We start from the raw sequence: 21,657 nt of genomic DNA, 5'->3' as shown, positions 1-21,657 counted from the left end.
GTGGAATACAAATCGATAACTTTACAAGTAGGTTTTGTTTACTGATGAGGCAAATTTCATTTGAGATGGTGTCAACAACTTGCACAATGAGCAAACATAGGCAGAAGTAAATCCTCATAAAACAGTTTAAGGCAATTTTCAACACTGATTTAGACTCAATGTATGTTATAGCTTTCTTCACAATCAGCTGTTTGAACTGTTTATATGACCTGGCCGCTTAAATGCTGAGGTCTACTAGCACTTTCTTCAAGAAGAATTGTCGCATTTCCCAAAGATGTTCCTCTAGCACTGAGACGCAAAGTATACTTCCAGCATGATGGCACACCTCTCCACTTCTCTTGTGCCGTTTCTACTCGCTTAAATCATCATTTTCCTGAGAAATGGATCGATCGTGGAGGTCAACATTACTGGCCACCAAGACTGTCTGTTCTAACACATTTAGATTTTTCCATCTGGGGTTGGATGAAAAATATTGCACACAAAACAAAAATACATTCTCGTGAGGAATTAATTGGTTAAGGCCAGCCCTGAAGAACTAAATATAGGAACAAAAGCAATACAGAAGCGTACCAAAAAATGTGTTGACAATGGCAGGCTCATTTTTGAACATTTATTATAAACTGGTACGTGTACTGTACTTTGGTCTAGTGTACTATTTCTAAATAGAATTTGAATTTTTCTAACTTTTCTTGGTTTTATTTAACTCAGCTTATCTGATTTTATTCTGAATTAAATTTTCTAAAAGGCTTGTTTAAAAGTTTTATATGTTTATTATCATAACATGATGAAAATGTATGATATAATACATGATGATGTACTTAACAAAGTTTTTGTATATCAAACAGTTAGCCTACTAACATATTCCCCATTTCAGTCATGAAAATCAGATGAATGGTAACAGAGCCATTGAATGGAACATGAATGGTGAGGAGCTTATTTTGCCAGTTAAATTGAGACTGTAGAAACCGTTTGGAGATAATTTATCCAAATAATTGCAGTCCATACCTCTATCAAACGATACTTTGCCATTGAATTGGTGATATAGCTAAATTTTTTGGGAAGTTGCGTGACAAACTGTTTTCAATTCAGCTTGATCAGGCGCAACACGCAGCAATAAAGATGTTCATTTCATTGTCTATGTTCAATTTAGTGATGGTATGTCAGCAGTAGAAGAACTACTTTTCTGCAAACCATTAGAACTCAAAGCAACAGCATTCACATTATTTGCTATCTTAAATGATTTTATAAATGAGGCAAAAATAGAGTGGGTGCATCAAAATATGCACCTATGGTGCTCATTCAACGACTGGAAGATTGCACAGTATATAAGCACTTGTGAAACAAAAATCTTCACAGTGTGTCTGGACACATTGCATGATCCACAGAGAAGCTCTGGCTTCCAAAGAAATGAGTCCTGATCTGAATATTGTGCTAACAACAGTTGTAACCATATTACGAGGGTAAGTTAATTATTTATCTGCAATTTAGTTACATTTTTGTTTATGTTGATAGTACTGTCGTGTTGTCTAGATGATGCATGCGGTTTAATTGTTGTTATGTCTGTGCAGGTTTGATGCTGCTAAGTTAGTTCCATTATCGCTGCCCTGCCGTTAACCATGGCTGCTCTGATTTCTGTTTGCACAAAAAAAAAGCAACGTTCAGTGATCTGTTTTTTGTGGTCGGAAGGTGTATCACGAGCTGAAATTCATTGAAGACTTTCGGTACAGTATGGGAACAGTGTATTGCCGCAACGGGGTGTCTATGAATGTATTGAAAAACTCGAAAATGGTCACACAAGTGTTACGCACAACGAAGGAGTCGGAAAACTGTTTACCGCCACAAATAAGGAAAACATTGAGCATGCACATGAAATGGTTTTCTTAGACAGACGAGTAACTATTGATGAAGTGGCACATTGTCTGCAAATTAGTCATGGTTCTACCTATGAAATCATCCACAACAGACTTGGGTTTCATAAAGTCTGTGCAAGATGGGTCCCAAAACAACTTAAACAGTTGCATAAACAAATGTGCTTGGACATCTGCCAAAAAGCTGTGTTGTTGCACGACAATGCTCGTCCATATACTGTTGCCCACACTGTTGAAATGTTCCAGAAACTCAACTTTTAAGTACTGGCTCATCCTCCGTATAGTCCTGATCTTGCCCCTACTTACTACCACTTGTTTGGTACACTCAAAGAGGCATTAAGTTGATTTACCTCGAATGAAAAGTGAAAGAAGCGGTGCATTCCTGGCTCGCAGCTCAACTGAAAACCTTCTTTTATAAGGGCATCAGGAAGCTTGTGCAACGATGGACCAAGTGTGTTGAAATGCAAGGGGACTATGTAGAAAAATGATGTACATGTAAGTTTCCTATTTTTATTGCAATAAAATTTATAACTACATTGCAGATAATAATTGACTTACCCTCGTAAATTATATAAAAATGAGATCCCTAAAATCAAGAATCTTTTCTGCACTTTGTAAAGGCATGGGTGTAGTACATTCAGCATTACTATTTTACTGCAAGGCAAGATGGTTATCACGTGGGAAATGTTTGCAATGTGTTTATGAATTAAAAAGATGAAATCACCATTTTTCTTGAAGAGGAAAACCGAATGGGAGCCAAGTTTCGAGATGGTCAATTTGTGATAGAATTTAGCTATTTGGTCAACATATTCGAGAAATTAAATACCTTGAATCTTAAACTCCATGAAGCAAATACATATGTTGGATATGAGTAATAAAGTTAATACTTTTTGTAGAAAACTGGAATTGTGGAGCAGAAATTTAAAGTAAAAAAAAAACCTAGAAATGTTTGCAAATATGGATAAAACGTATAAGGCTGAAAAACAACATGTGAAAATTGTTTTTGTAACCATTGAAAATCATTTAGCCATGCTGGTAAAGAATTTTAAAAAGTATTTTGTTGCGGACTACAAATTGGTAGCAAGTTACAAGTGGGTTAGGGCTTCATTTCAAAATACTTCCGAAGGGCTTTCAACTGTTGAAAAAGAAATCTTCATAGACCTCATGGTAAGTGATGAAATCAAAAGATAATTTAGTAATAAATTACTCTTTGAATTTTGGGCAGGGGTGGATGATGAGGTTTCTGGACTGAAAACAACAGCATTTAAAATACTAATACTGTTTACAACATTCTACCTTTGTGAAACCGGATTTTCTGTGATGGCTGCTTTGAAGACAAAATATAAATCTCTGCTAAATACAGAAAAAGAACATAGAGCGTCTATTTCTAATATTAAACTTTCCTTTGAAAAACTTTGTTCTACAAATTAGGCCCAAGGGACTAATATTTATTAAACTTCTTCTTAATTCAGGATTGATAAGTTAATTATTAATACACTATGTAGTATACTGATAAAATCTTATTTATAAGTGTATTAACTCAACGTAAATGTGTATTTTATTATTTATTATATCAGAATGTACTTTGTTTTGCTTTACTTTCAGTAAATTAATATTTTTTAAAATAATATTTTCTTTTTGATATGCTCATGCCCCTATTTAGTGTTACCATGCACTCCACAGGTTGAGAATCACTGCTATAAGAGCATCCCATTGAACCCACCCAAATGTTTTCATGGCCTAGAACAACTTTGCTCTGAATGATACCCTCATACCTAATTACAACTATACTACAAAAACAAAAAAAAAATCAACTCCAAAAACTCTCAACTCTCTGACAACAAACTCAGAAGTTTTATTATAATGTAGATACTAACACAGACCTAAACAGAATAAAGAAGTGAATCAAATCAAACAAACACCTTAGAAAAAATAATTTCTCAACTTTTTGAATGAATAAAAATTAAATATAAAAAATTTAATTGTAAAATTCAACAACTCTAAAATAACATTTTAATCTTCAGATTTTATTTTAATGTTTTATCTTCAGATTTCTAACTTTTTAGGGAACTGCACAATAGTCAATAATGATTAAATTAAATGTTTACTAACAACTGGGAATAACGATTTGCCAGAGCAGAAGTATGTAGATCAGTCCAATTCTTTACACTGACAAAGTGATAAAGTGAAAGAGGTTGTTTCAGGTAAGGCTAAACTCTATTGTGCTAGGCCTGTTTTAGTTGAGAAGCTCTCTAAAATTTATACTTTTTGCCGTATCTTATAAATCAAAGAAAATCCAAGCTATAATATTTTTAAGTGTGGAAGTTTAACAAAGGTGTGTTGTTTACACTAATAATTTTCTATTTATCTATTAAATCTTTTTTTGCTGTTTTATGAACATTACTCAATAAATAACAAATAGTTTTCATTAACGAACAAAATTTATATTAATTTTTATGTAAGTTACATTAGATTGTTTCTGTGATTAAAAGCGAAATGCAACATATTTTTTTAACAATTAGAAACACATTTCTATCAAACACTATTTTTTTCTATATTACACTTTATATGCATTAAAAAAAAATCATTAGTGTTAAGTATTCTAAATCCTGTGTGATTTTTTCTCAATCCCATTATCTGGATTATGAATAAAGAGGTTCCATTGATTAGAAAGTGTAATTGGTGAATTAGATAAACATATGAACTTAAGGTTGATATTTATAAAAAATAATGGTCCAATTCAGTCCCAGTGCTGTCCATAGCAGAAAATTCATGTTCACAACATGCACATCAAATACAATTTTTTTTCTATTCTTATAAATATTCTTTACTAATAGTGTTTTAATTTTCACTGAGGTTGAATCATCTGTTAGTGTTTCATTCAGGATTCGCTAGTGTGATCCCCAGATGAGGATTTGAATATCTTATTTTTTAATTTACAATTGGATTATATTTAATAAAATGTGTATTCATTAAACATAGATACTCTATAGTTTTCAAAAATATTTTTTGTTCCAATGTTGGCTAACCTGTAAAAGTATTTGATATAAATTTATAACCTATGAGGTGTGTGAGAAAAGTAATGAGATTGGTAACACTGCGAGTGATCTGGCAACGTTGTGTCTACCAGTCTGTGCTAGAACAGTTTGTTCATCCCATCCACATGTTCAGTAGGAGTTTCAACTCCGTTCAGCCAGCACATTATTTTTGACAGTGCCATCAATGAAGTTGTGTTTTTGTTGTGAGTTACGAAAATGTAGCATCGGAATTTAGAGCAACGTTGTGCAATCAAGTTTTGTGTTTTACTTGGGGAATCCGCGAGTGTGACTTTTGAAAAGTTGAAACAGGCCTATGGGGAACATTACTTATGAAGAGCACAAGTTTTCCGCTGGCACAAATCATTTTTGGAAGGCCGAGAACACGTTGATGATCAACCTCGCTCAGGGAGACCTTCAACTTCAAAATCTGATGAAAATGGCAAAATGTTTACATTATTTTCTAGTGAACCTTTGTTTGTATTTTTGACAGATTCATGTGTGAGACTACAAACATATCCTTTTAGTTAATAGTACAATAATTTCTGAGAATATATAATACTTATTATAAAAATATGCTACAAAATACACTGATCCCCATTTGGGGCTCACACAGAATGTGTTATTATAAAAATTGATGATATTTAATTATTTTAGCAATTCATTTTTTTACTTTTCCAGTGTTTGGTGCAGTATGGCTGCTAAAAAACGTCTTAGTATAAGAAATATAGAAAGAATTATTCAAAGGTGATGAATTTTTTTATGAAAGAGAATGAAAAACCATTGATATAGTTGAATTTCTGCCTAATAAAGTGGATGTATTATCAGATTGTAAAGGCCTTAATTACAATGTTTTGGATGACAATCTCCCCAGGACATTTCCGGTCAATTAGAAGTACATTCTAGTGCCTTAGAAGATCATCATCTATGCAAAAATCAAAACGTAAGGTACTGCTGAAGAGTGAATGACAAAACAGGACATAATCTTTTCCAAATCACATTACAATATGACAATGCATTTAAAATGGAATCAAAAATAATTCTACATTTGAAAAATAAATCACTTTTTGACAGATGTAAAGAATTTTTTGATGAGATTTGTAACAATCTTTTTGAAACAATCTATAAGGGAAAGCCAATCAGATTTGGTTTAAATCAATAGATTATGTCCTGCTCTGAATCTTGGTATTGTTTTCATATGGATATTTATGAATGAAAATGTGAAGAAGAACAAGTTGTGAGTGGACTATGAGCCTCTGTAATAATGAAGATGATATTTTTCTGCAGTATCCATCAGAATATGAAACATTTTTTGACAGCTTCTTTACTAGTTTTGAATTATTGAAATTGAAAGAACATAATATAAAGGTGACTGGAACAGCATGGTATAATAGAATGAATACGTGTCCCTTGAAATCTGATAACATAATGAAAAAAGAAGAACGTGGAGCACATGATTACTATTATGATGTAAGCAATGACATTTTTGCATTAATCTGGAATGATAATAACTGTATCAAAGTTCTATCAAATTATTTAAGATTTCAACTTTGGAAAAAGTAAAAAGATATTTTAAAAAAGAAAATAAAGACTGCTGAGTGACTAGACCAAACACTGTAGGGCAATGTAGCAAATACATTGTTGGGGTTGACAAATTGGACTGGAATATCGAAAAGTATCACATTAAATTTAGAGGTAAGAGATGGTATATTCCTCTTTTTTACAAGTGCCATTGATACTGCCATTAAAGCACATGTTTTTTATACTGTTTTGAATGAAAACATTACATTATTAGACTTTAGACGCAGTGCAAGAACATACGTGAATAAAACATCATTATCCAATCCTAAAGTCATCAGAAGATCCAGTTAAGAAGAACAAGGAAAAGCCATGTATTTGAAAGTGATCAATTTGATCGAACTGGGCATATATTGGAAAGAGCCTAGGAGGGAAAACAAAGAAAATGTGCCATGTGTGCAAAAGTGTAGAAAATGTAATATAGGACTACATGTCAAATGCTTTCTGTTTGTTACAGAACATGAATTTTTATAGTGTTTGTAATACTTTTTTAGTTTTTTCAAAATTTTTGTAACTGGAAATTCCATGAACTCCAAAATGGGTATCAACAAAAAAGTTAAAAATAACTATTTTTTTTGAATATGCAAGTGAAGTAACCTAAATCTTATTATCTAATTCCATTTACAGCCCTAATACACCAAAATTATCAAAAATGAAAAATTGGTAGTTTGGTAGTAACTGTTTTAAGAGATATCCTATGTACACTTCAGAAAACCAAATCAATGTTAAAAACAGGTGTAATTTTCTAAATTATAAAAACTCTAAATTAATTATATATTAGAAAAAAATCTATTTGTGTTATTCTCACAAAAATTTAAAAACCTCATGAATGTCTCACATCACTTTAATGCAACATATTTATAATATAACACTCCAAAATACCATTTATAACTATACCATATAAATTTATTTTAATAAAAAGTATTTAATAACATTCTTAAAAAAATTTACCAAAATGAAAGTATGGAGAGAGATTGCTTAAAGCATTAGCAACAGGATCGTTTCTTTTTGAAGAAAATATCTTCAAACGATCACTGACAAATGAATACAACATTTTCATTCCACCTGTATAACCAGGAATAAGCCAAGTTACTGGTTCCATGGTTCTGTCTACTTGTAGAGTATTTTCTGCACTCTTCCAATCAATTTCCTAAAACAAATGAACACATCAAAGATGTTTAAGCACACTCAAAATACTTTACAATGCTTACACACTTCAAGTAAAATACAGGCACCAAATTTGGACCATAACTTTCCAGGTAACAAAATCTAAAAAATCTTATGTGAACACCACATGAGTTCCTTGTATTTCTATTAAATTACATGTACACATTTTTTTAAAAATAAAAATTACATAACATTTTATTTCATTAATAATTTCTGATATTTTTTTTATTGTTATTATTGAATTATTATATATTATAAATTTTTTTTACAATCAGAGGTTAATAATTATTAATAAATCAATATATTTAAATTAAAAAAAGTTTCAACTAGTACTGCTTTATGGCATGGACTTTCAAAATTCCATTTAAGTCATATTTAAGTACATTAATACATATGAACATTGTTAGGTATGAGGTGTATTTAACATAATGATCAACTGAAATCTGACTTTGTTACACATGATGAGTAATTATATTTGTTAGTTCTTCTAAATAATTTGAGTTATAACTGAACCATTCCAAAAAATGTGTAATTAGAAAATTTATGAAACTCAACTTTTTTCTTTCCTTATATTACACATTTTCAAATTTTCTTATTTTATTGTTTTAGGAACTTCAAAATTATTCCAAAATTTTTGCAATTCTTCATTGTTGGACCCTATTATATTCATTTTCTTACCCATTATATTCTCATATAGTATTACAATTCAAAAGATTCAATGATTTTTTATGTTACACTGCTTAATAGATTCAGTGCTGAGCACTTGCAGGTGCGTGGTCTATGTATACATGCAAACTGCTGATGCTGACCACACACATATGTATGGTAGTAGCAGTTTTTCTATCTCTACTGGTGGAGGTCAGTATGTTACTGTTGACATGGCATGTTTTACGTGGTATTGTTTGTTAATGTACCCAAAATGCTTATATTTATTTTTTTTTACTATACAATTTGTTTGTAGTTACATTGAACTGGCTTTTTTTGGTGAAATTTTAAATTTGCGTGAACTTTCATCATTTTTGAAAGCAGATAGATTTAGAATAAATTTATTTGATAAATTATCTGTATTTCAGTTAGTATTGATAAGACAATTAGGTTTTACTTTTATTTTATAATTACCTATTGATACTATTACTTTCATTTTAAATTAATAATTTTGGTGATTATTTATATTCATTATAATAAAATGAACTTAATAAATATTTTTAATTTTATTACTCATTTAAATAAAAAACATTAAAGTATACACTGTATTATTTCATTATGTTTTTAAATCATAAATAGTATAGTTATTTTATTTGTTTGTCAGATCTATTCTAAAACGTTATGCGGAATTACTTAAAATTTAATTTTCAGAGGTTCTAAGCAAGTCAGATGATTCATGAAATCAGATGAAAATAAACTGCAAATTAATCTAACTGATAAAAAAGTAAAATACAACATTCTAAATTAATTATTAATATACGGAATAAATTGAGGATTTATTGCATGCAAATTTTACACAGACAGAGTTTTTATAAGTAAAATCCACAAACTTAGGTCTTCTTTTTTCATAAAACAAGGAAATAAACTATTTTTATCTAATTAAAAGACTAAAAAATTAGTTAACATAAATTGTCAGAATGAAGAAGAAATTTACGAATATTCTCAACCACATACAAGTGAGTGTTCAGAATGGACGGTATAAATCCATTGATTTTTTGTCTCCTGTGCACACCATGTGCAAGCATGTGGTCAAGTTTTTCGGGTTATTCAAATGATCTATATTCCAAGAGATATATGTAAATGTTGATAACCAGTATACTTAAGTAAATTAAAAACAAAAAAATAATTCAGCACAGAGGGTTAATACATTGATGAAAAGTAAGCAAAGAATATGTTAAGATTCATGCTTAAACATGTACAACAGTAGGAAATATATAGCACAAAACTTACTTGAAGACCAAAGCTGATATCACAATTACAGATAACTCCTCTGATCATTAAATACCATACTTACAACTTAAACACAACTGCTTATTTCTTGGGGTGACAAATATTTAACCTAGTAATAAATAATGATCAGATGTTATTATCAGGTGTTTCATTATTATATTTTATTAATTACCAAAATGGACAATAAAAGTAGTAACCCAGCTAATAACACTAGTCCTTATAGCAAAATCTGGTCAAAAACCTATTATGCAACATTCTATCTGAAAGCTGGTGTTATCATAGTTTATTTCTACCTAATCCAATAATTTATAATAATTACATGCAAAACACACATGCCTTTCTTCAATATTCATCTATTATCCAAAATTAATTAAAGTAGCAAATAACTAAAAGCAAAAATCTGAAGAAAAACATTTATTCAAATTTGGCTTCTATGAAATATACTAAATACTACTTCTAAATAATGCTAAAACTAAATAATACTTCTATGAATTATAGTAAATACACAAATACAATACTACATCATGTACTTCAGTGCAACTTGTTCTATGTAATACACAAATAAATTTTAATAATAATCACTAACTTACTAACTCACTAACTTAAATGTTAGAACCTAATATGTTAAACATTTATAAAATGTTTGATGGTACATCACTACTAAATATTCACTGGAGGGAATAAAAAGTAGTTTCAATTAAGGGCAAAAGAAGTAAATGTATTAGATGATGAGAATAATCATCTACTTGATTATTAACGTGATGAGAATAAACAGCAACTGGAACTTCATAGTAGTAACTACTCCAGGGTAGTTCCTGAAAAAATGTAAAAGCAACTAACTTAGTAATTACCAAATGTTTAATAAGTATTAACAAAGGGGGAGAAAATGATGCAAAGCGAACTCTAATAGAGTTCCAAGAGGACATCAATCTGTAGTGAGTAATAAGAAGCACAAGCAAAATTTCAATTCATAATGAAACTGAACCCAAAGAGGATGTTGAAATCGAGAAATACAGGTCGGTCTATAAATAAAGTAATGAAACTAGTTTTTTCTGGCAGCCAAAATGGCAACACTGTAAAGTTATTAGTAAACATATGGTTATATGAACAGCTGATTTATATTATGCATTAATATTTTTGCTCTATTGCTGCCACGTGAGGCATAAACAAACTTTTTGTGACACGAGTTTTTGTTGTGTGTTACAAAAATAAGTGATACTAATTATGACCAACGTGTGCAATCAAGTTTTGTGTTAACTTTGTGAGAATGTACTGAAACTTATTTAAAATTGAAAAGAGTGTATGGAAATGATGCTCTGTCATAAACCCAAGTTTTTAAGTGGTTTAAAGCATTTTCAGATGACTGGAAATCAGTTGCGGACAATCCACACTCTGGAAGACCATTAATGTCAAAAAGTGACAACAATGTTGAGAAAATCAGACACTTGATACGGTATGACCGGCAATTAATTGTCAAAATGATTGCAGAACAACTGAATTGAACCATATCACAGTCCATCAAATTTTGGCAAATGAATTGGACAAGAAAAAAGTTTGTACAAAATTGGTTCCAAAAAACCTCACTGTTCAACAGAAAAACAACAGGGTGGAAGTGTGCCGCAATCTTCTAGGGTGAATTGAAACTGATCCTGATTTTCTAAAAAAATGTTATTATTGGTGATGAATCTTGGATATTTGAGTACGACCCAGAAATAAAACGCCAGAGCAAGGAGTGGCACACTTCACACTTACCACATCCCAAAAAAGCAAAAATGAGCAAATCAAAACTATGCTTATTTGTTTCACTGACAGTAACGGCATTGTCTGCAAGTTGTTTTTGCCTACAGGACAGACTGTAAATCAATATGTTTACTGAGAAATTCTTGAAACACTGCGGAAAAGAGTTGCCCGTGTGAAACCAGCCATGAAACACAACTGGCTGGCTGGATCATGACAATGCACCTTGTCACACTGTACTCTCAATTAATGAGTTTTTGGCAAAGAAAAACATTCCTGTAGTTCCTCAACCACCTTATTCACTCGACTTGAGTCCCTCCAACTTCTTCCTGTTGCCAACTTTAAAAAAACACCTCAAAGGACACCATTTTGGAACAGCAGAAAGTATTAAAAAAAATGTAACCAAACATCTGAAGATATTCTGGTTTCTGAGTTCCAACACTGCTATGAAGTGTGGGAAAACAGTTTGAAGTATTGTGTGGCTTTCCAAGGGAACTATTTCGAAGGTGATAAAGAGTACATGTATATTTGAATTGTAAAAAGATTTTTCTGAACCAGTTTCATTACTTTATTTACAGACCTCATATATAATCAGAACATTATTTGTTAAAAAAACATGCTGCAACCATTTTATGTGCTAAGGATCATGCATGGAATGAAATAAAAATTCATGTTGTAAAGCTTAAGGGAAAACAGTTTCTATCTAAAACTGAAAAAAAAAAAAAAAATATAAGGACTGCAATAAAAAAAAATCTGATGACAAATGAAACAAGAAAGTTATGTTCAGAGACTGGGAAAAGAAATTTTTAGAAATAATCAATGTAAAAGAAAACCCAATCTATTCAAAGACATCTGCAACTATTACAACAGATTTTGAAGATGAAAATAATTTGCAGTTACCATCAACCTTTTAAATGACTGAAAGTTATAAGTAGCACTGTTTGCATCTTCTGACAACCATTTATCTTGGAAAGAACAAAAGAAAAGAAGGCATTCCAGAAGCCAACGTAAATGCAACTTTATTAACACTCAAACTGCAAAGATATATACTATTGAAACTACTGTCAGTCACCAAGCAGCAAATTCAATGAAAAACATTAGTAGTAGCAAAACTGAAAGATAAAGCTCAGTTAAATTGTCATTTACTTCACTATATGATGCCCATCACCATCAAATTCATTATAGTCCACAGTAGTGATAATAACTTTTGTAATTTCAAATACGTCATTCAACAACTGTAAAAAAAAATTCATAATGGATATAAGGATATGAAAAAAAGAGATGAATATAAAATTACAATAAAAATCTCTTATTTGAAATAAAACAAAAATTTCTAGATAACTCATTGTTTTTAAATTTTTACACACAAAGTAAAATAGCAGCTACATACTTGTAATACCAATTATCTTGTAGTGGATACAATCCAAAATTCAGTGTGTATTGTATACAGTCCAATATATCAGATTCAATATCATCAAGATTGAAATTCTCTATTGCAGTTAGCTCACAATCAAACTGTCATAAAACATTTTTACATTGTTATGGAGTATTGCCAAAAAACAATTAGTTTAGGGTTTTTTCAGAGACATTTTCACAGTTTCCCAAGAACTAGAAAACACTCTTTTAGCTGTCTAATGAGTGTGCATTTTATAATCAGTCTTTCTGTGGAGTTCACAGTATTAAATTTTATGTCTAAAAATAGGATTTTTCAAGGGAGAAATCATCCAAGTTGCTATTCTGTACCCAATGTCTCTAAGTAAAGAAGGTAATCCATTAAATTGCAAAAATTATTTGGTACACTAAACTTAGCTTCCAAATACTGTTGTTTCACAACTGGGCTATTGCACACCAACACTAATCAATTTTTCAGCATCATCACACATATGTAAATTTAAACTTGGATAGCCTTTACTCATCATCATATTGGTACAATTTTTTTCATTAAAATACATGCATATATTACTGCAAGATCACTGTCATGCTGTCAATACCTTAAATAGCATCATCACAATCCATAATAAAAATGTTTCATTCACTTCGGCACTTAAATTAAAAATTTAAACCAATCAGAGTAAAGATATGCACTGCATAAAAAGCATTTCTACTTTCAGAGGTGCCATGAATTCCAGTCTTCAGCCTCACCACTTTGTAAATCTGAATTGTTGATGTATCTCAAAAAAATGTCCATTTGTTTTTTTGGTTATTGAGGTTCCACTTCAAATTTCATATGCATTTCTTATAAAAAGTTTCAACAAGAAATCCACATTATCACTTTCAAAATGCATCAACAGTATTTATATATCAGCTTGGATTTATACTTCTCACGATAATGTTTATATTACGAAGTTGCATATATTCTGCCATCTCTATCCTAAGGTTAAATGTGACTTGACCAAAGTAAGTGTGTTAAATTACGTACTTTGTAAATTGATTATTATAAGCTGGATATGAAATTTAGTTATTGGCTAGCTATTAGTACTTACTGACAAAATAGAACAAATCCTGGAAAAGGCTAAGGAATAAGTAAGATGGTTAGTAACTACTTAAAAAACGTTTAATACTATATCTTACGTTCTCCATTACATCTCATTCTCTTCACTGAATAAGTCAAAAATGTATTAATTTTTTGTAATTTTTAATATACAATCTGAGAAGCTTTTGTCATCCTCAAGAGAAAATAAATAGAATCTTCTAAAAAAAATTTAGTAAGTTTCTGCAGATAATTTTACAGAAAAGCACACCCAAATAACCACCAAGTTAAAATCGATTTAGATTCTTACTTACATCTGCTTTCAAATTTCCAGAGTAAGGGTGCTTCATGACAGGTGGAAACTTAGTAAGATATTGTGACAATTTATTGTTTATTTTGTTCCGTATAGTTCTAGCTCCATATTCCAATTTGTCTGAAGCTATCCAGCAAGGGACAATGTTATGAGCATCAACCTGAAACAGTAATTTTTTATACAAAAAATTCATTTTTAAAAATACTGTACTTGCATTATTAGTCCAATACAAAGAGGGTGATCATTATGTTCATGTAAATAAATTGCTACATGAAACACAATATGAAACACTTTTTGGTCAATTTCTAAATGATTTTTCATAAATAAACATTATAATTAATATCAATTATAAAAGCAAAAATGTAAAAAGAAGGAGTGTAGTGTTTATTTTTTATCTATTTATTTTTTATTTTTTGGTCATCAGTTACAGAACATTGAACCAAAACAACAAAATTAGCATAATTTCCTAATAATACAAAAATACTAAACTTAAAGAGTTGAGAACTCTTTTGATAAATTAGGAACATATGAAGAAACTGAGAAAAATGTTTTGATAATATTGACAGCAGTAACCAAATATCTTATAAATAATTCTTTCTTACTTCCAAAAAGTTTTTTTTGAAAACCTTATTTACCAAGCCTGAAGTGTTTCAATGCTGCAAGTCAATTTTCAAGTTAGTTTGGGTGGCAATCATGTAATAATATTTAGACAGAAAAGAACACTGGCAGTCTGTGTGCTTTATAGATAAAAAAAACAAGATCTCAAAATTTTCATTCATGCAGGTTAGTGTTCACAAATGTGTGAGTTGAGTAGCATCTGCGGTCATGCCCACAATTCTAAAAACTGTAATCCATATAACAACTTTACATAAAATAAAACGCACTGATTCACTTGTTCAAATGATTGTCTGATGTTTCTTGTTTAGCTTTTTACTTGTTTAATTATATCATACTTAGTATATTTTTACACTGTTGCATCATGTTTTTTAATTAATGAGATGAGATGAACATGTTGTGTAGTTATGAACGTGCAAATGAACTAACTATTAAATTAATACATACATTAACATCAGTACAAAAATAATATATCATAAATATAAATAAATAACAAATGAAGCTGAAAAGTTAGAGAGTGAATAAGAGACAGCAAAGTGATATTAAATCACTGAATGATATTTAATAATGTAATGTTAATAATTTTATTAAGATGAAGTAATTTACTCTATTATTCTATCAATCAAGTTCCTTCAACTACGTAGGTATTGCCGTTTATATTTTTTATTTCAAAAATGTAGATTTTTACAAAGACGTATTTCAGCTCTAAAGAATTATATGAATTTAATTTTTTATAGTTGTTATAAGAAGAAATAAACATAAAAATGAAGAAAAAATTATGCATATAAAAATAGAAATGAACGGACTTTGATTTATTGGATATTAATTGGTATATAAATAAAACTATTAAGTAAAATTAGAATTGCTTGTGTTAGATAAATATTAAATACTGGGTGATTCAAAAAGGATTTTTCAGCTTAACAAGATTAGCAGATAAAGGTGGTACATAATCCTGATCTTTAATGAAACCCCACAAGGAAAAATCTATCGGAGTCAAATATGGGAAGCAAGGTAGTGATTCAACTTGATTTGCTGACCAATTCACCAACCTATGAATCTAGTATCAAGAAAATCTCAGACTTCTAGGCAGTAGTGAAGTGGTGCTCTATCTTGCTGATAGTCATCATCATCTAAATGAAGAATTAGAAAATTTTGATGTCCAGATAAATGATACCATTTATGGTTGCCTGTTTATCTCCTAGAAGAGGCTGTTCTTAGGGCACAAACAAAATTGACATTAGGGCTACCATGAATGTGCTCCAAAGTTTCATGAGGGTTTTTGCTATCCCATAATTGGCAGTAATGGGTGTTCACCTTGCCACTGATGTGAACATTGACTCATCATCACTTAAAATTACATTGTCTAAAAATGTATTGTCTGCAATTCTACCCATCATCTCCACATAAAACTGCAGCAACTTTGTCGTCATCTGTAATGTATTGAACCATGGTTGGTTAGTATGGCTTCAAGTGTAATAGTTTATGTAATATGCACCAAACAGTTGTTTGTGGAATGTCAGTCTCATTTGACAACATAAAGTTAATTTGTTTGGACTAGTGCAAAGCTTTCTTTGAGTTGTTCCACAGCAGCTTCAGGGACGCATGTGCTTCCTGGTGACTTTGTGTGTTCAACAGAACAACCTGTCTCAACAAAATTTTGGTGTCATGAATAAACTGTATGCCTACTAGGAGGCTCCCTACCACACTCTCTACGAAAATTATGTTGAACTGCAGTCGCGTGAAACTGCAAATCATGAAACCAAAACACACAGCAAGCACATTCCATACTAGTAAATGTATCCATTTTTAACAACACATTGGGTGAATTCAACATTAATAAACTACGCGAGTCAAAACTTGATGTATTTTGTTATGAAATGAGACCTCGACCAAATCTGTAAGCATAGACATAACCACGGTGGGGCGCTTTTCCTCCCTGGCTCATTTAGTCAAACGAAAAATCATAGGTCAATATCAATAGGTTATAACAGTATTGCATGGCAAGAAAGCATGTTTGAATCATGGCTGGAGTGCTCTCTGGTGAATGAGCGAGGAACTAGTGGTTCAATATCTGGATGGTCTGCGGTAAAACTCGAAGCTTATAGAATGTTCGAGGTTGGATTTAGCGGGAAAGTTCTGGTACCTTCTGTTCCCTATTTAAGCCTGCAATCAGTGAGTGAGCAAGTTGAATCAGTTAATGCTTTTGAATTAGCTCAGACTGCAATCCCAATCTAAAATGGATATTAGAAACGTTTTATGGTTTTAGGTTATGTATCTATATTATTTTCATTTGAGTCCATGAGTAGCAAAAACTATCTAATTAAAGCAACCTAAAATATTCAGGAAATGCGAAGACTGTTTTTTTGTTTGTAATAATGGTGATTTTGATGCTGTCTTTATTGTTGAAATTTTAAGAAAAATCATACATAAATAAGGAAATAATAAAAAGTACACTACACTCCAATAAATTTAAATAACAATTAAAAATTGTAATTAGCTACTTTTGCAGCAGTTTTAGTTAATTAGATGGTTTTGAATTTTGAAATTGTTGATTTTGCAACTTGCTACTTCTGCCAGTTGCAAATAATTGTACAAACAAATTTGTACAAAATATTAAAGGTTTATTACAAAATACCATCATTCAACAATAAAAAACATTAAAAGTTCTCGATAGCTAATAAATAGTGACTGGTTCAAAATTCATAATAGTCCAATTTTTGTTGTGATCAAGTTCAATCACTACAAAAGTTGTTATGTTAAACAAAATTCAACCTTGGTACAAAAATTTCTAACCCCAAATCAGAACCATGTTGGTTCACATTAATTTCATTCTGTACAGAGCCACAGCTTGTCAGATTTTACCATTCCACCAGTTTCTTTATGTTTTTTTCTAATTATTCCATTAGTACGCTTAGTAGAAATGACAAAAAACTTACTTGTGTAAACTTGAAAATAGAGACATATAGATGGTTTTGAAACTCGTCAACTCATATTTAGGTCAAGAACATTTTTCACAAACAAAAAAAGTTTTTTACTGATTTTCAAAATGTAACTTTGTGAAAAATTATAGTATGGAGATGATAAGTTTCTAGCACAGAGTCTGTTCAGAAGCTTAAATTTTTAGTTGCTTTAATTTTCTGAGAAAGTGTAGTAGTAGTTATTTTCTTTTAGGGAGGCAGAAGAGGAAGCAACCCAGATAAAAGTAGTAGTGAAAGTGATAGTGGTGGAGAAGAGAAATCGAACCAGAACGTTGGTGAAAATTCAAGTGGATCTTCGCTACCATCTGGTTCTGGTGTACAGGGTCAAACGTATTTTGATAAAGATGTGCGTCACTGGCTTGGATGTTCGTTTAGTACTAGCTCATCTCAAAAAATTGAAGTTTTAAAAAACTGTTGGTCACCAACTCCAAGTTATGACTTTGCTAAGCAAGCTGTGCAATTAAAATGAAAATTCAAATACAGCTGGTTGATGGATTGCGCTCCTTGGCTGGCGTATTCCAAGAAATTAAAGGGTACATTGTGCATTTACTGTGTATTGTTTCCACCAACTAATATGCATGGTGTTTTCAGTTCTTTCATAGTGAGGCCCTTTACTCACTATAAAGACATACAAGATTTTGCAAAATGTAACACGTCATCTAAGTGGCACAAATCGGCAGCCACAGCAGCAAAATGTTTTGTTGAAAATATACACATTGATGTACAACTGATTTCTGTTCACCAACAAGAAAATTGTTGCATCAATAATTTTGATTGTATTGTGATATTCACATGACCTATATTTGAGGGGCAAAGAAAATCATGAAAGTGATATGAAGACTTGATCAAACTCAAAATTGATGCTGGTGACCACATTTTAAAAGAGAATATTGAAAAAGGACCAAAATATACCACTTACTTGTCACCACAGATTCAAAATGAAATAATCAGCCTATGTGGCGACATCATTAAAGACATTACTACTGACATAAAGAAAGCATGGGCTTACAGTATCATAGATACAGTATCAAGATGGTTTGTGAGGAATTTCTAGGTTTTGTAGAGTTGACTGACATGGATGCAAAATCTGTAGCATCTGTAATCAACAACTTAGAAACTGTAGAAAAGGTAGACCTTGATCCAGATAAGTGCGTCAGGCAAAGATACAATGAGTGTTACAGTATGGCAGGAAAGGATGGTGGTGTTCAGAAAATTATTCAAGGAAAGTATATGAAAGGTGTTACATTCACTGTGCTAGTCACTAACTGAACTTAGTTGTAAATGACTTAAATGAAATACAGTCTCTACAATAAAAGAAGTAATAAGATTCTTCCAAGAATCAGGCTTTGTCGAAAATGCACACCAAATATACTAATGCTTAGTGAAACCCGTTGGTCTCAAAAATATAAAAGTATCGCCACATTCAAAAAACATTACGGGCAATTCTTTATGGCGCTTAAAACACTATCACCAGATGGTAACACTACAACAAGAAAAGCTGCTTTTCAAATGCACTGCACTGCTACAAAATCAGAATTCATTGTTAGTGTGTCTCATAGCAAAATATTCAGCACTCCTGCAACCAGTAATAAATGCTCTTCAGTCAACAAGTGTGGACTTCCTTCAATGTACAAATCACATAAAAAAAAAATCACAAACATCATGAGAAAACACCATGGAAATGTGGTTGTTGAAAATGAAAGTGTTATAGCAAAGGCTGAAACAATCACCAAGCATCTTGGAACAGATTTCAATATGCCATGAGTCATAAATCAGCAGAAACATCATGCAAATCCACCAGCATAGACACCTAGCAAGTTTTGGATCTCACTATTCCTTTCGTAGATTCATTAATAATATCTCTGGAACAGCGTTTTTCTGAGGAGAACTTGCCAGCATTCTCATTGCTTATGTTACACCCTCACACAATGCTTGATATGAAAGAGGATTTTTAAATAGACTACAGGTTTTTGTAGTTACAATTTGAATGATTTCCATGGTGAAGCTGAACTTTGGTACAACTAATGGAAAGGAACAAATGTGCCAAATGCCAAACTAAAGAAGATAAAACTACTTGCACCAGTTAAAAAAAAACAGTTGTTCTACCCATCCATAAAATGGGCACTACTTATCTCACTTGCACAGCTCTGCACAATGTATATTATAAAAAGATCCTTCAGCACCTTACGCAGAGTAAAAACTTTGTTACAGTCAACAATGACAGAAAATCAGCTTGTCAATCTTTGTATGATGGGTGTGCACAAAAAGAGGGTTCTGGAAGCTAAAAATAAATTTGAGAAAGAAACTTTTGACAAAATTACCCAGAACTCTTGTAGGCTAGTGCTGAAATAAGATTTAGATAGTTTGAATATCATTGCAACTAATTACTTTTAGCATTTTCAAATGGTCAAATAAAACCATTTTTTACAAAAAACATATTATTTTTGCCTCCACTGGAAAAAATCCTGGCTACACCTATGTCTGTCTAAATGTCTATCTAAATAAATTTTTATATACTTTTAAAGCTGTGAAGTCCTGATATTTTGCATGCTGATACAATAAAATTAATTTTTTTTTGCATAAGTCCAGGAGTTCAGTGTTTATTAAAAATAGAGAACCCAAATTTTAAGCTTGTAAATTAAATTGTTTACAGTTTTTCACTAATTAAATTTACATAGATAGAAAACAGTATTTCTTAGCAAAATTGTTAATTAGAAACCCTACTGTGGATGTGCAAAAAATAGGTCAATAATTAATGTTGAATGTTAATGTGCCAGTCCATAGAGAAATCAATTTCAAATATGCCAGCCAGGTAAATGGCTGGGAATATTTTATACGAGGGTAAGTCAATTATTATTCGCAATGTAGTTATAAATTTTATTGCAATACAAATAGGAAACTTACATGTACATCATTTTTCAACACAGTTCCCTTGCATTTCAAGGCACTTGGTCCATCGTTGCACAAGCTTCCTGATGCTCTCATAAAAGAAGGTTTTCGGTTGAGCTGCAAGCCAGGAATGAACCGCTTCTTTCACTGTTTTGTCCAAGGTAAATCGACGGCCTCTTAATGCCTCTTTGAGTGGACCAAACAAGTGGTAATCAGAAGGGGCAAGATCATGACTATATGGAGAACAAGCCAGTACTTCTAAGTTGAGTTTCTGCAGTGTGAGCAGCAGTATGTGGACGGGCATTGTCATGCAACAAGACAACACCTTTCAACAGCAGTCCTCGACATTTGCTTCGAATTGCAGGCTTCAGCTTGGCAGTAAGCACCTCACTGTAATGTGAGGCACTGTTTATTGTCGTGCCTCATAATGTTCCAGTACTTGTTCCAGGTACTGGAACTGGTTTCCAGTTTTGGCTTGGGAGTCCCAAAAAACTGTAAGCATCAGTTTTCCTGCGGATGATTCTATCTAAGATGTCCTGTTCATTACCATAGCAATCCAAATGTTTTTGGCAGATGTCCAAGCGTGTTTGTTTATGCAACTGTGCAAGTTTTTTTTGGGACCCATCTTGCACAGACTTTATGAAACCCAAGAGAGAAACCCCAAGTCTGTTGTGGATGATTTCGTAGGTAGAACCATGACTAATTTGCAGAGGATGTGCCACGTCATCAATAGTTACTCGTCTGTCCAAGAAAACCATGTCACGTGCATGCTCAATGTTTTCCTCATTTGTGGCAGTAAATGGTCGTCCGGCTCCTTCATAGTGCATAACACTTGTGCGACCATTTTTGAATTTTTCAATCCATTTGTAGACACTCCATTGCGGCAACACACTGTTCCCGTACTGTACTGAAAGTCTTTGATGAATTTCGGCCCCTGATACACCTTCCGACCACAAAAAATGGATTACTGAATGTTGCTCTTCTTTGGTGCAAACAGAAAGCAGAGCAGCCATGGTTAACGGCAGGGCAGTGATAATGGAACTAACCTAGCAGCATCAAAGCTGCATGGACA

At 31.7% G+C, this 21,657-nt stretch overlaps 1 protein-coding gene across 6 annotated transcripts in view; it reads right to left on the bottom strand.

Moving 5' to 3' along the window:
* Positions 1–21,657, bottom strand: part of LOC142329069 (deoxyribodipyrimidine photo-lyase-like) — a 73,928-nt gene that overhangs the window by 15,810 nt on the left and 36,461 nt on the right. For all 6 annotated transcript variants that reach the window (XM_075373403.1, XM_075373363.1, XM_075373373.1 and 3 more), the window contains exons 6-7: positions 14,105–14,263; positions 7,433–7,631 (exon numbers count right to left, since the gene is read on the bottom strand). In XM_075373403.1, coding sequence (XP_075229518.1) covers positions 7,433–7,631; positions 14,105–14,263 — 358 coding nt within the window. The remainder of the gene's footprint in view (positions 1–7,432; positions 7,632–14,104; positions 14,264–21,657) is intronic.

This window comes from Lycorma delicatula, chromosome 1, assembly GCF_047948215.1.
Source record: "Lycorma delicatula isolate Av1 chromosome 1, ASM4794821v1, whole genome shotgun sequence".
Lineage (NCBI taxonomy): Eukaryota > Metazoa > Arthropoda > Insecta > Hemiptera > Fulgoridae > Lycorma > Lycorma delicatula.
The sequence above is the reverse complement of the archived record's forward strand: the minus strand, read 5'-3'. Positions and strand labels throughout refer to the sequence as shown.